Source organism: Pseudophryne corroboree, chromosome 4 (assembly GCF_028390025.1).
Source record: "Pseudophryne corroboree isolate aPseCor3 chromosome 4, aPseCor3.hap2, whole genome shotgun sequence".
Classification (NCBI taxonomy): Eukaryota; Metazoa; Chordata; class Amphibia; order Anura; family Myobatrachidae; genus Pseudophryne; species Pseudophryne corroboree.
In genome coordinates this window covers 906167227-906182015 of record NC_086447.1, presented here as the reverse complement: position 1 = coordinate 906182015, position 14789 = coordinate 906167227, and the positions used below count along the sequence as shown (strand labels likewise).

Sequence of the window (14789 nt, the reverse complement as noted above, 5' to 3'; positions counted from 1 at the left end):
CTCCCCAGTAACTCCCGCTCAGACTGCGGTACACGGGCCACAGGGGAGGGAGCAGAAGGGGGGGAAGGATACTCTTTAGCGGGGGGCTGCAAAAAGGGGGTGACAGCATTAATGACATAGGCTGTTAAGCCTATATTACCGGGTTTGCTGCACTTGTTCAATATACCCTGCGCTGTGAGGCATGGCAGCCATTTTAACCATGCTTCCTGTCTTCCTGATGTGATTCCAGAACGTTCCTGTGCTACATCTCTACTCCACCGGAGGCGCAGGGGTGTTAGTGGGAATTTGGGATCAGGTTTCATATAGTAGTGGCCACGTGCACTGCTCTTGGCCAGATATATATATAGAGACACCTTAGTACTATTTTACTGAGTCGTGCAAGTTGTCTGTCTTTGTGTATTGTGTTGTATTGTCTGTCTGCATAATGAGTAAGGCACCAGCAAAACCAAAAAAGCAGTTTCCCTGCAATGTCTGTAACAATACCACATGTACAGTATGTTTTGTGGATTAAGCTACGAATACAATTTCTGCTCCGGTTTCAAAACCAGTTTCATCCCCGGACCCGCCATGGGCTGCGCTAGCGGATGTCATGGCTGGATTGCAATCAGAATTGGCCGCCGCTCGACAGGAGCTGGAAGCGGCAAGATCTGAGTCTAGGGTGAGATCGCTAGAACTACCGGAGGGGTCTCAGCCTTGCCAAAAATCCAAGTCCATTTTGGGTAGTAGGGATAAATTTCATTTGTCTTATGATTTACCAGTTTCTGCTATGTTGCATTCTGATGATTCTCGGCCAGACCTCAGTGCGCAAGACAGCAGTCAGATAGTGAAGATTTTGCCAGCCCAGGTATTGATAATCTCATCCGAGCGGTGCATCAGTCTCTGAAGTTTACGGAAACTGCGGAGCCTCTGACAAATAATGAAGTCGTCTTTGCTAAACGGCAGAGGACTCCGATGTGTTTTCCTGTTTCGGGATCTCTTAATAAGATGTTACTGGAAACGCAACAGAATCCGGATAAACGGTTTTCTATACCTCGCACTAGTTACCCGTTTCCAGAGGCTGTGACAGCTACATGGGAGAATCCGCCATTGGTGGATTCATCTGTGTCTAAACTTACTCAGAAATTAACCATACCAGTACCAACGATACTACGCTTAAAGACCCTTCAGACAGTAAAATAGAAGCTATGCTAAAATCCATGTATATAGCAGCAGGAGTGTTGCTTAGACCTGGGTTGGTTGGCATTTGGGTTACTAAGGCGCTGATGGTATGGATAACAGAACTCAAGTCTGCCCTACATGGATCACCTTATACTTCTCGCTGATCAAATCTGGGAAGCTGCTGATTATCTATGTACAGCTTCTACTGACGTCTGACAGCTCACTTCTCGCCTTTCATCGTCGCTAGTTACAGCACGACGAGCACTCTGGCTGCGCTCTTGGCAAGCGGAGGCGGAGGTCAAAAGCGGTATAGAGGCGTTATCTTACGGTGGCGAGAAGTTGTTTGGTCCTGAATTGGACAAATGGATTGCTGAGGCCACGGGAGGTAAGTCGGTTTTCTTACCATTGCCTCCAACGGTACCTAGACGGAAATACTTGGGCCCGGCGTTCAAATCCTTTCGGCCTCAGCCCTTTCGAGGCCGTGGTTGAGGACCAGCCATGCCCGGTAGACGAGGTCGAGGGCGTGGTTTCCAACAAACCGACGCCAGTCGTCAAGGCGCTAAGGTCACCGACAAGCCAGTGGCATGACGGACTCCCAGCCCATCTTGGATCTCCACTTGTGGGAGCACGCCTTCAGACGTTCCATTTGGCGTGGTTCCAGACGTCCACAGATGGGTGGATCCGCAATTTAGTGTTTGAAGGTTACAAGATAGAGTTCGACTGTCTCCCGCCACTGCGGTTTTTCAAGACCGTACTGCCTGTGTCGGACGACAAGAGGGCGGTTCTGCAAATTGCCATTCCGTCCCTGCTGGAGTCAGCAGTTTTGATTCCGGTCCCTGTACACCAACAAGGTCAGGGTTATTATTCCAGTCTGTTTGTAGGTACCAAAGCCGGATGGCTCGGTCAGGCCAATATTGAACTTGAAGGGCCTCAATCAGTACGTCACTTACTACAGATTCAAGATGGAATCTCTGCGGTCAGTAATTGCAGGTTTAGAGCCACAGGTATTCATGATTGCGCTGGATCTCAAGGATGCGTACTTACACATTCCGATTTGGCCACCTCATCAGAGGTTCTTGCGGTTTGCAATACGGCAAAACCATTACCAGTTTCAGGCTCTACCGTTTGGCCTCTCGTCAGCGCCTCGGGTATTCACGAAACATCTCAGATCCCTGGTAGGGATAATAGTTCCGTACTTGGACGATCTGCTCATCAAAGCTCCGTCTCAACAGATGTTCGTCCTACATGCATTGCTGACGTACGATGTACTAGTTCAGCACGGTTGGATTGTCAACTTCAAGACATCACATCTGATTCCGTCTCACCGACTGCAATTCCTAGGTATAACCCTCCATGCGGTAAATCAGGGAATTTACCTACCAGAACAGAAAGTACAGATCATTCGTCATCTGGTAGGATTAGTGCTCAAGCCACGCACAGTCTCGGTACATTTGTGCATTCGCCTCTTAGGCACAATGGTGGCGGCTTTCGAAGCGCTTCAGTTCGGAAGATTTCTCACGTCCTTTTCAACTGGATGTGCTCGCACAGTGGTCGGGCTCGCATCTGCAGATTCAGCACAGGGTGCGGTTGTCGCCACGGGCCAGAGTCTCTCTTCTCTGGTGGCTCAAAGTACACAATCTAACCGCAGAGAAACGGTTCGGCGCCTGGATTTGGATAATTCTAACGACGGACGTGAGTCTCAGAGGTTGGGGAACTGTGGTTCAAAATTATCAGCTCCAGGGTCTCTGGGCGGATCACGAAAGATTGCTGTCTATAACTGTCCTGGAACTCCGGGCAATTTACAATGCGCTGCGACGAGCAGTGCACATACTCCGGTCTCAGCCTGTCCAGGTGCAGTCAGACAACGCGACGGCAGTCGCGTACATCTACAAACGAGGAGGAAAGAGAAGCCGCATGGCAATGCGGGAAGTAGCTCGAATCCTCGATTGGGCCGAGCATCACCAAGTGATATTGTCGGCAGTCTTCATTCCGGGAGTGGACAACTGGGAGGAGGATTATCTCAGCCGTCGGGTTGTTCATCCAGGAGAAGGGGCATTGAATCCAGGGGTGTTTCACATGTTGATCCAGAGGTGGGGTTACCCTCAAGTGGACCTGATGGCATCTCGCCACAATCACCAAACGCCCCAGTATGTGTCCAGAACGCGAGATCCAAAGGCAGTGACGGTGGATGCTCTCACAATCGCGTGGCCGCACAGCCTCGTATATCTGGTTCCACCGTTTCCGCTGCTCCCTCTGTTGCTAAAACGAATCAAAAGAGAGTCAGTCACAGTCATACTAGTGGCACCTCATTGGCCTCGGAGAGCTTGGTTCTCGGATCTCCGCGGACTACTCGCAGACGATCCTTGGCCGCTCCCACTACGTCCGGACCGGTTACAACAGGGTCCGTTCCTTTACCCCGATTTAGCGCGGCTGCGTTTGACGGGGTGGCTGTTGAGACCGCCCTCTTAAGAAGAGGGATTCCAGATTCGGTTATACCAACCATGTTACGAGCTAGGAAGCCGGTTACGGCAGCTCATTCTTACAGTATTTGGCGTGCCTATATAGGTTGGTGTGAAGCTCGGAAGTTTCTGACATCATCTTTCAAGTTATTCCGTCTTTTGTTGTTTCTACAGACTGGGTTAGCTGGAGGACTGCGTTTATCTACACTAAAAGTGCAGGTATCTGCTTTGTCAAATTACTTTCAAAGACGATTGGCTCTATTGCCGTCTGTATACACTTTTCTGCAGAGGTGTCCTAAGAGTACAGCCTCCATTCGTTCCACCTACAGCGCCATGGGACTTGAATCTGGTTTTAGATTTCTTACAGTCTTCATATTTTGAACCCTTACAACAAGTGGATATTATGTTTCTCGCTTGGAAAACAATTTTGCTCACCGTATTTGGTGTTTCATGCTTTCTTACCAATGGTTGTGTCATCTTTTCACATCAATCAACCAATAGAAGTTCCTGTGTTAACAGGAGATTCAGGAACTTTAGATGTGGTACGCGCACTGCGCGTTTATGTATTCCGAACGTATACTGTTCGTAAGACGGATACGTTGTTTGTTCTCTATGATGCTGCCAAGATGGGTTGGCCGGCTTCTACGCTGACCTTATCCAGATGGATAAAACTGACCATATGTCAGGCTTACCTTCATGCTAGGTTACAGCCGCCTACATCAGTAACAGCTCATTCCACACATTCTTTGGGAACTTCATGGGCAGCTGGTCGTGGAGCTTCTGCGACGCAGCTTTGCCGTGCGACTACATGGTCTTCAGTGCACACGTTTGTGCGCTTTTAACAGTTTGATACGTTTGCGGCATCAGCATCTAGCTTTGGCCGCCTAGTGTTCCAGGTGCCAAACAGCTCTCCCGCCCACGGGGGAAGCTTTGGTACGTCCCAAGAGTACTCCAGTGACCTCTAGTGGATGAAAAAGAAAATAGGATTTTGGTACTTACCAGGTAAATCCTTTTCTTTGAATCCATAGGGGGCACTGGACGCCCACCCAGAGCAGTTTTACCTGGTTTGTGGTAAGTTCAGGGGATCTTATGGTAACACACTCTCACCGACTGGTTCAATTTATCAAGTGCTGGTTATGGTGTCAACTGTTTAGTTGTCAGTAACGTTATGTTTCAACTTTATTGTTGTCCGTTATGTTATATGTAATTCTCCATTGTCAACCTCTCTAGCTCCTGTTCGGCTCAGTAAAAAACACTGAGGTACTCTGGGATATGGAGGGGTGGAGAGTTCTAAATTTGAATATTCAGTGCCCTGTTCCTGCGGAGGCCGTCCATATCCCCAAGAGTACTCCAGTGCCCCCTATGGATTCAAAGAAAAGGATTTACCTGGTAAGTACCAAAATCCTATTTTTTTTATTGTCATTGTTAAAAAGAACAACGAAATTAAGATCTGGTACATTCACATAACCATTACAAATCACCGGTCAAATTAAGACGAACAATAACAGATGGAAAGAGATACTGTACTTAAAACGAGATGTTCTCGTTATAATACACCTGAAACGTCTACCGGAAGGAAGAAGGGAGGAGATGCAATGGTTAGGATGATAACAATCCTGTACAATGCTTTATCCTTTACGGAGGCAGTAATCAACATAGATACTGTATCATCGACTGACGGAAGCTCACAGCCAATGATATTCATAGCTGTGCATACAACACGCTCCAATAACTTCCGCTCACCCTTGGTGCTGTTACCATACCACACTATAATACAGTAGGTCAACATGCTTTCAATTACACAGCGATAAAACCTAACTAAATTTGCCCTGGATAGGTCTGCAGGCCGCAGTTTCCCAAGGAAGAATAGGCGCTGCTGGGCTTTCTTTGCAATACATACAATATTAATAGCCCAAGACAAATCATCTGAAATAACAGTGCCCAAGACTTTAACATAGCTAACTCGCTCGAACGTTAAGTTCTCAATAGTTAAAGGAGCCAACTCAGATCTCCCCTGGCTTCTGAAATCCATAATCATCTCTTTGGTTTTTTTCAAATTCAAGACCAAGCCATTGCTGTTGCTCCACCTGACCAAGGCCTCTACCTCATCACGGTACGTCCTCTCGTCACCGTCCGAGATGAGCCACACAACAGTGGTGTCATTAGCAAACTTGATGATCTAATTTGTATTACCCTGGGGAATGCAATCATGGGTAATCAGAGAAAATAAAAGGGGACTTAACGGGTGTGGATCATTAAATCGACAGTGTCTAAGTCGACAATGTTTAGGTCGACCACTATAGGTTGACAGTCACTAGGTCGACAGGGTTTGAAGGTCGACAGGGTTTCTAGGTCAACATGTTCTAGGTCGATATGAGTTTTTCATTTTTTGGGGGTGTTTTCTCCGTACAGTGACCGGGAAGCCCAATTAGTGCACTGTGTCCCCTCGCATGGCTCGCTTCGCTCGCCATGCTTCGGGCAAGGTGCCTCGCTCCGCTACCGCTGCGCTTGGCACAGGCTACCGTTCCAATCGTAGTCTGCGTGGATCATTAAGTATGAAAAAGTTCAAAAAAAGAAAAAAAAAAAGAAAAAGTCATGTCGACCATTTGACCTGTCGACCTAGAATATGTCGACCTAGAAACCCTGTCGACCTTGAAAACATGTCAACCTAGTGACTGTCCACCAATAGTGGTCGACCTAAACATTGTCAACCTAGACAGTGCCGATCTTCAGACCGGATCCCCTTAAAACACACCGTACTGATTTTGATTACAGAAGACATTAAATTATCCATTTTCACTTGTTGGGGCCTATTGTTTAAAAAATCTAAAATCCAATTACATAACATCACAGACAATCCCAAATTTTTCAGTTTGGATATCAAAGCTACTGGCAGGATGGTATTAAAAGCTGAGCTAAAATCAACAAAAAGCACTCTGACGTAGGTATTTGGCCCTTCTAAATGACTGACGGAAGAGTGAACCACAGATAACAAAGCATCCTCCGTGGACCTGTTTTGCTTGTAGGCAAATTGATGGTTATCAAACCCAACAGGCAAATTACTTTCTTTTTCATCCACTAGGGGGTCACTGGAGTACTCTTGGGATATGGACGGCCTCCATAGGAACAGGGCACTGAATATTTAAATTTAGAACACTCCACCCCTCCATATCCCAGAGTACCTCAGTGTTTTTTCTGTGCTCGACGTAGCAACAGGTTCTGTGGCTTGGTCCACAATTATTTTGAATATTTTTATTTTTTTTAGTTAATATTTCTTTTTCATACACATCCCTTTCCCCCTTCCAAAAGGCAGGGTCAGGGATAGTGCAAGCTGCTACTAGCAGCTGTGGCGTGTCGGTCCTCACTAAATGAGCACCCTCACAGCCAGACAGACATCCTGCACACAGGCTGGCCGGCGCTTGCAGAGAAGCCCCGTCGGAGCCTCACCACAAGCAGGAGTCAAGGTATGTTGGTCGGGGCGGTCAGCTCACGCTGCCGCCCCGCTGTGTGGGGACAACGTTTCTTTAATAGACCGCTGGCGCACCATACTACTGGCCGCTAAACAGTCCGTCTGCCCGCCGCCGCTGCTCCGGCCGCCGCCGCTGCTCAGAGCGCTTCAGGCGCTCCCCGCTCTCTGTCTTAAGCGCGTCCCGCTACCCGACTCCCGCTGGCGGCCCCACACTAACGCTGCCCGCCCCGCATGCTGCCTCCGCAAACGGAGCATACAGGGGGGGGGGGGGGGCATTACAGGCTGCAAGCAGAGGTACAATCAGCGGCACGAGGGGGGATTACCTGCAGTAACAGCAGTATGCTAGGCTGCAGGGTTAATTACACAGGATTTTCATACAGATGTCAGTTTAAAGGCTTGTAACCTGCACTGTGATTATAAGTGTAAGCATGGCGGCCATTTTAACCATGCTTCCTGTGTCTTCCTGCTGTGATTCCAGAACGTTCCAGTACTACATCTCTACTCCACCGGAGGCGCAGGGGTGTTAGTGGGAATTTGGGATCACATTTCATAGTACTGGCCACGTGTACTGCACTTGGCCAGATATATATATAGAGACACCTTAATACTATTTTACTGAGTCGTGCAAGTGTCTGTTGTTTGTGTATTGTATTGTCTGTCTCCATAATGAGTAAGGCACCAGCAAAAATTAAAAAGCATCACTGCAAAGTCTGTAGCAGTGTGTTACCGGATGGATCTACCACATGTACAGTATGTTTTGTGGATTCGGTTCCGAATACAATTTCTGCTCCGGTTTTAAAGCCAATTTCCTCCCCGGACCCACCATGGGAAATGCTAGCCAATGTACTGGCTGGGTTGCAATCAGAATTGACCGCCGCTCGACAGGAGCGGGAAGCGGCAAGATCTGAGTCTAGGGTGAGACCGCCAGAACTACCGGAGGCGTCTCCGCCTTGCGAAAGGTCCAAATCCATTTTGGGTAGACGGGATACATTTCATATGTCTTATGATTTACCAGTTTCTGCTATGTTGCATTCTGACGATTCCATGCCAGACCTCACGGCACAAGATGAGGGTGAGGAGGGCGAGGTGGAGTCAGATAGTGAGGATTTTAACAGCTCCGGCATTGATGATCTCATCAGAGCGGTGCGTCAGTCTCTGAAGTTTACAGAAACTGAGGAGCCTCTGACAAATGATCAGGTCGTATTTACTAAACGACAGAGAACTCCAATGTGTTTTCCTGTTTCGGAGTCTCTTAATAAGATGTTAGTAGAAACACGACAGACTCCAGATACACGGTTTTCTATATCTCGCAGATTTAAGTCTAGTTACCCGTTTCCAGACTCTGTGACATGTACATGGGAGAATCCACCAATAGTTGATTCGTCAGTGTCGAAGCTTACAAAGAAATTAACCATACCAGTGCCAGCGGCTACTACGCTTAAAGACCCTTCAGATTGCAAAATAGAAACTATGCTAAAGTCCATGTATGTAGCAGCAGGAGTGCTGCTGAGACCTGGCTTGGTTGGTATCTGGGTCACTAAGGCGCTCATAGTATGGATAACAGAACTCAAGTCTGCCCTACATGACGAACACCTTATACTTCTTGCTGATCAAATGTGTGAGGCTGCGGAGTATCTCTGTACAGCTTCTACTGACGTCTGTCAGCTCACTTCTCGCCTTTCATCGTCGCTAGTTACGGCACGACGAGCACTCTGGCTGCGTTCTTGGCAAGCGGAGGCAGAGGTCAAAAGAGGTATAGAGGCGTTACCTTACGGGGGCAAGAAGTTGTTTGGTCCTGAATTGGACACATGGATTTCTGAGGCCACGGGAGGAAAGTCGGTTTTCTTACCATTGCCTCCACCGGTACCAAGACGGAGGTACTCTGGACCTGCGTTCAAATCCTTTAGACCTCAGTCCTTTTGCGGACGTGGCAGAGGAACAGCCACGCCTGGTAGACGGGGTCGTGGACGTGGTTTCCAACAAACCAACACAACTCGTCAGGACGCTAAGGTCACCGACAAGCCAGTGGCATGACGGGCTACCAGCCCATCTCGGTTCTCCGATTGTGGGAGCACGCCTTTAGACGTTCCATTTGGCGTGCTTCCAGACATTCTCGGATGGGTGGATCCGCAATTTAGTGTTAAGAGGTTACAAAATAGAGTTCGACTGTCTTCCGCCACTGCGGTTTTTCAAGACAGGACTGCCTCTGTCGGACGACAAGAGGGCGGTTCTGCAAATTGCCATTCAGTACCTACTGGATTCAGCAGTTTTGAGATTCCTGTCCCTGTACACCAACAGGGTCAGGGTTATTATTCCAGTCTGTTTGTGGTACCGAAGCCGGATGGCTCAGTCAGGCCAATATTGAACTTAAAGGGTCTCAATCGGTACGTCACTTACTACAGATTCAAGATGGAATCTCTGCGTTCAGTGATTGCGGGTTTAGAGCCAAAGGAATTCATGATTGCGCTAGATCTCAAGGATGCGTACTTACACATTCCGATTTGGCAGCCTCATCAGAGATTCTTGCGGTTTGCAATATGCCAGAACCATTACCAGTTCCAGGCTCTACCGTTTGGCCTTTCGTCAGCGCCTCGGGTATTCACCAAAGTGATGTCTGTGATGATAGCTCATCTCAGATCCCTGGGAGTGACAATAGTTCCGTATTTAGACGATCTGCTCATCAAAGCTCCGTCTCAACAGATACTTCTCCAACATGCGCTGCTAACGTACAATGTACTGGTTCACCACGGTTGGATTGTCAACTTCAAGAAATCACATCTAATTCCGTCTCAACGACTTCAATTCCTAGGTATGATTTTCGATACGGTCAATCAAAGAATTTACCTACCACAACAGAAAGTACAGATTATTCGCCATCTGGTACAATTAGTGCTCAAGCCACGCACAGTCTCGGTACATTTGTGCATTCGCCTCTTAGGAACAATGGTGGCGGCTTTCGAAGCGCTTCAGTTCGAAAGATTTCACTCACGTCCATTTCAACTGGATGTGCTCGCACAGTGGTCGGGCTCGCATCTGCAGATTCACCACAGGGTGAGGTTGTCGCCAAGGGCAAGGGTGTCTCTACTCTGGTGGCTCAAGGAACACAATTTAACCGCAGGGAAACTGTTCGCGGCTGGAATTGGACAATTCTAACGACGGACGCGAGTCTCAGAGGTTGGGGAGCTGTAGTTCAAAATTGTCAACTCCAGGGTCTCTGGGCGGATCACGAAAGATTGCTGTCTATAAATGTCCTGGAACTCCGCGCAATTTACAATGCACTACGACAAGCAGTACACATGCTTCGCTCTCAGACTGTCCAAGTGCAGTCAGACAACGCAACGGCAGTCGCATACATCAACAAACAAGGAGGAACGAGAAGCCGCATGGCAATGCGGGAAGTAGCTCGAATCCTCAATTGGGCAGAATACCACCAGGTGATATTGTCGGCAGTGTTCATTCCGGGAGTGGACAACTGGGAGGCGGATTATCTCAGCCGTCGGGATTTTCATCCAGGAGAATGGGCATTAAATCCAGAGGTGTTTCACATGTTGGTTCGGCGGTCGGGTTACCCTCAGGTGGACCTGATGGCGTCTCGCCACAATCACCAAACACTCCAGTATGTGTCCAGAATGAGAGATCCAAAGGCAGTGGCGGTGGATGCTCTCACAATCGTGTGGCCATACAGCCTAGTGTATCTGTTTCCACCGTTTCCGCTGCTCCCTCTGGTGCTAAAACGGATCAAAAGAGAGTCTGTCACAGTCATACTAGTGGTTCCTCATTGGCCTCGAAGAGCTTGGTTCTCGGATCTCCACGGACTACTCGCAGACGATCCTTGGCAGCTCCCTCTACGTCCGGACTTGTTACAACAGGGTCCGTTCCTTTACCCCGATTTAGCGCGGCTGTGTTTGACGGGGTGGCTGTTGAGACCGCCCTCTTGAGAAGAGAGGGCATTCCGGAATCTGTTATACCAACCATGTTACGTGCTAGGAAGCCAGTTACGGCAGCTCATTATTACAGAATTTGGCGTGCCTATATAGCTTGGTGTGAAGCTCGGAAGTTTCCGACATCAGCTTTCAAGTTATCCCGTCTTTTGTTATTTCTCCAGACGGGGTTAGATGGAGGACTGCGTTTATCTACACTAAAGGTGCAGGTATCTGCGTTGTCAATTTATTTTCAAAGACGATTGGCTCTATTGCCGTCGGTACACACGTTTCTGCAAGGTGTCCTCAGAGTACAGCCTCCATTCATTCCACCTACAGCGCCATGGGACTTGAATCTGGTTTTAGATTTCTTACAGTCTTCATTTTTTGAACCCTTACAGCAAGTGGATATAAAGTTTCTCACTTGGAAAACAATTTTTCTTCTAGCCTTAGCTTCGGCAAGGCGTGTTTCAGATTTGGGTGCCTTGTCATGCAAGCCACCGTATTTGGTGTTTCATGATGACAGAGCGGTACTTCGGACGAATCCCGCTTTCTTACCAAAGGTAGTGTCATCTTTTCACATCAATCAACCAATAGTAGTTCCTGTGTTAACAGCACATTCTGGAACTCTGGATGTGGTAAGCGCTTTACGCGTTTATGTATCCCGAACGTCTACAGTTCGTAAGACGGATACGTTGTTTGTTCTCTATGATGCTGCCAAGATGGGTTGGCCAGCGTCTAAGCAGACCTTATCCAGATGGATAAAACTGACCATACGTCAGGCTTACCTTAATGCTAGGTTATAGCCGCCTACATCAGTAACAGCTCATTCCACACGTTCTGTGGGAACTTCATGGGCAGCTGGTCGTGGAGCTTCTATGACGCAGCTTTGCCGTGCGGCTACATGGTCTTCAGTGCACACGTTTGTGCGCTTTTACAAGTTTGATACGTTTGCGGCATCAGCATCTAGCTTTGGTCGCCTAGTGTTACAGGTGCCAAACAGCTCTCCCGCCCACGGGGGAAGCTTTGGTACGTCCCAAGAGTACTCCAGTGACCCCTAGTGGATGAAAAAGAAAATAGGATTTTGGTACTTACCAGGTAAATCCTTTTCTTTGAATCCATAGGGGGCACTGGACGCCCACCCAGAGCAGTTTTACCTGGTTTGTGGTAAGTTCAGGGGATCTTATGGTAACACACTATCACCGACTGGTTCAAATTATCAAGTGATGGTTATGGTGTCAACTGTTTAGTTGTCAGTAACGTTATGTCTCAACTTCATTGTTGTCCGTTATGTTATATGTAATACTGCATTGTCAACCTCTCTATAGCTCCTGTTCGGCTCAGTAAAAAACACTGAGGTACTCTGGGATATGGAGGGGTGGAGTGTTCTAAATTTAAATATTCAGTGCCCTGTTCCTATGGAGGCCGTCCATATCCTAAGAGTACTCCAGTGCCCCCTATGGATTCAAAGAAAAGGATTTACCTGGTAAGTACCAAAATCCTATTTTTTATGTGAGCCAGTACAATTCTCTCAAAGCACTTCATTGTGAGGGGGGTCAGAGCAATCGGACGAAAGTCATTCAAATGAACAACTTTCAAACTTTTTGGTACTGGAATAACGGTCGTAAACTTAAAAAATTCTGGGACTACACAAGTTGCCAAGGACAAGTTAAAAATATAAGTAAAAATCTGGGCCAACTAACTGGCACACCCCTTCAGCACTCTCCCTGGAATCCCATCATTTGCTCATCCCTCGCGGCGATCACATTATGGCTTGATTTCAGTTGCTTTTTTGGGTGGAGCAATTCAATTGCTGCTCCATTTGGGCGCAAATACTGCGGACGCTGATTATTTCTGCTTGCCCCCTCCTGAGGTCGGGCTTTTCGCACATTTCCCCTGTCGCGCCCAATAGTTTATATATGCTTAGCCTCTGTACGTGGCTAAACTCTGGTCTATTTGGGCACAACCAGCCCAAAAAAGGAATGGGTGCCCAGCGCCGGAAGTACAATTGCATATCATCCACGCATTTAAAGTGATGGGCGACATGGCGCGCTAAAACAATTGAATCACACCCCATGACACTGCACGTGCGCAATTTTTCCCAGTGTCCAAATAAGCTGCAAAGTGATAGCGATAGTTGTGTTTACTGCTAAGCTGTTTGCCGGGACAGTGTGTTATAGGGGCTGCAGTCTTGGCAAGTCTTCATAAATAGCCCTCATCTGTCGTCGCTGAGAATAGTGATGATGACAGATGAACGTTAACAGTCAGTGCCGACACATATTAATAAACAGAAAATTTACCTTGTATCTCTGTTGTTTTCTTTTTGATAAATGACTAGTGTGACCAAAAACATCATGTGCATATAAAACAAAATAGCTATTATTATAAACCAGGTATACAGTATAACATTTAAGTTCATTTAGCTATAAACAGCCAGTTTTATGGGCTATACGATGAACCCAGAGCCGGCCTTAGGCATAGGCAAACTAGGCAAATGCCTAGGGCATTTGGTATGCTTAGGGGCACCAGCAGCTTCTGTTGATTAAAATGATATGCGGCATGCCTATATTCTGTATGTGACTGCGGCTGTATCTGCATACGAAATGCTACGTTGCAGTGTATTCCTGTAAATCACTGTAATGTAGCATTTCATATGCAGATACAGCCGCAGTCGCACACAGAATACAGGCATGCTGCATATCATTTTAATCAGCAGAAGCTGCTTGTGCATCCTAGCCACATAGTAATGCAAATATTATGATGCATTTTCATAAACAAAAGGCGACCGACGTTAGCAGAGCTGCCAGCTGACTCATGCCAGGCATCTCCTGCAGAACTAGCGGTGGTGCTACGGGGCACCAGCCAAAATCTTGCCTAGGGCATCATATTGGTTAGGGCCGGCTCTGGATGAACCTAACCCATTGCACACAGAGACCAATTCCATCTGCTTGTTCTAAACCCTTTGTAATGTCGGCTGGCAGCCGCCGCTGCAACCCCCCTCCTCATCCGTCTCCCCCTTCCCCGCTGTGCTCATGGTGCAGAATTCTCTGTAAATGATAACTTTGGATATATGCGAGTTCACAGCTTTAAACGTAAATCTGAGATGTTGAGTCATTAATTGTATTTTGTGTCGTTGCGCAGGACTCATGGTCAGTGACGCCGTATTTAATATAATGCTTCTGAGATATGCAAATTACATGCAGAAGTTTACCTTTGCCAGCTTTGTATGTTGTATGATTCGGCTGGAAACTGTGACAAGTAAGTGAAATAATTATCTCCTAATGAACTAAACATTCACTGACGGGAGGGCAGGGAGATGGAGGTTAAGAACATAAGTAGAGCTGATAGCCTTGGAGGTACAGTTGGATTTTAAGGGAACATTTGAAACAGTGCTGACTGGGGGGGTGTTACGTGCCTCGGGTGCTGGGCTGTAGGTGACTGTATACAGTCTGAGGGGGCAGGGAGATTGAGTTCCAGAGGAGGGGAGTAGTGATGGAGAAATCTTGGATGCCGGAGTGGGAGGAGGTAATCAATGCAGAGGCAAGATGACAGTCAGAGGAAGAGCGGACAGACAAGGGTATGGTATGGGTTGAGATGAGGACATGGATGTAGGAAGGAAAAGCATGACGGAGTGCTTTGAAGTTTAGGGTGAGGAGTAAGGAATGAGGATCCAGTGAAGGAGTTGAAGAAGAGGAGAGGGTAAATTAAAGTCAAGGTATAGAGATATAAGATGAGCTGCCAATTGAGAATAGATTTAAGAGCTGAGGAAGACCATAGAGAAGA

The 14789-nt window shown here is 47.5% G+C and overlaps 1 protein-coding gene across 1 annotated transcript in view; it reads left to right on the top strand.

Annotated features, from left to right (window-relative positions):
• The window catches only part of LOC134910651 (calpain-13-like), a 162646-nt gene that overhangs the window by 126653 nt on the left and 21204 nt on the right, over positions 1-14789 (top strand). The window contains exon 21 of the mRNA XM_063918938.1: positions 14148-14264. Within this exon, the coding sequence (XP_063775008.1) occupies positions 14148-14264 (117 nt within the window). The remainder of the gene's footprint in view (positions 1-14147; positions 14265-14789) is intronic.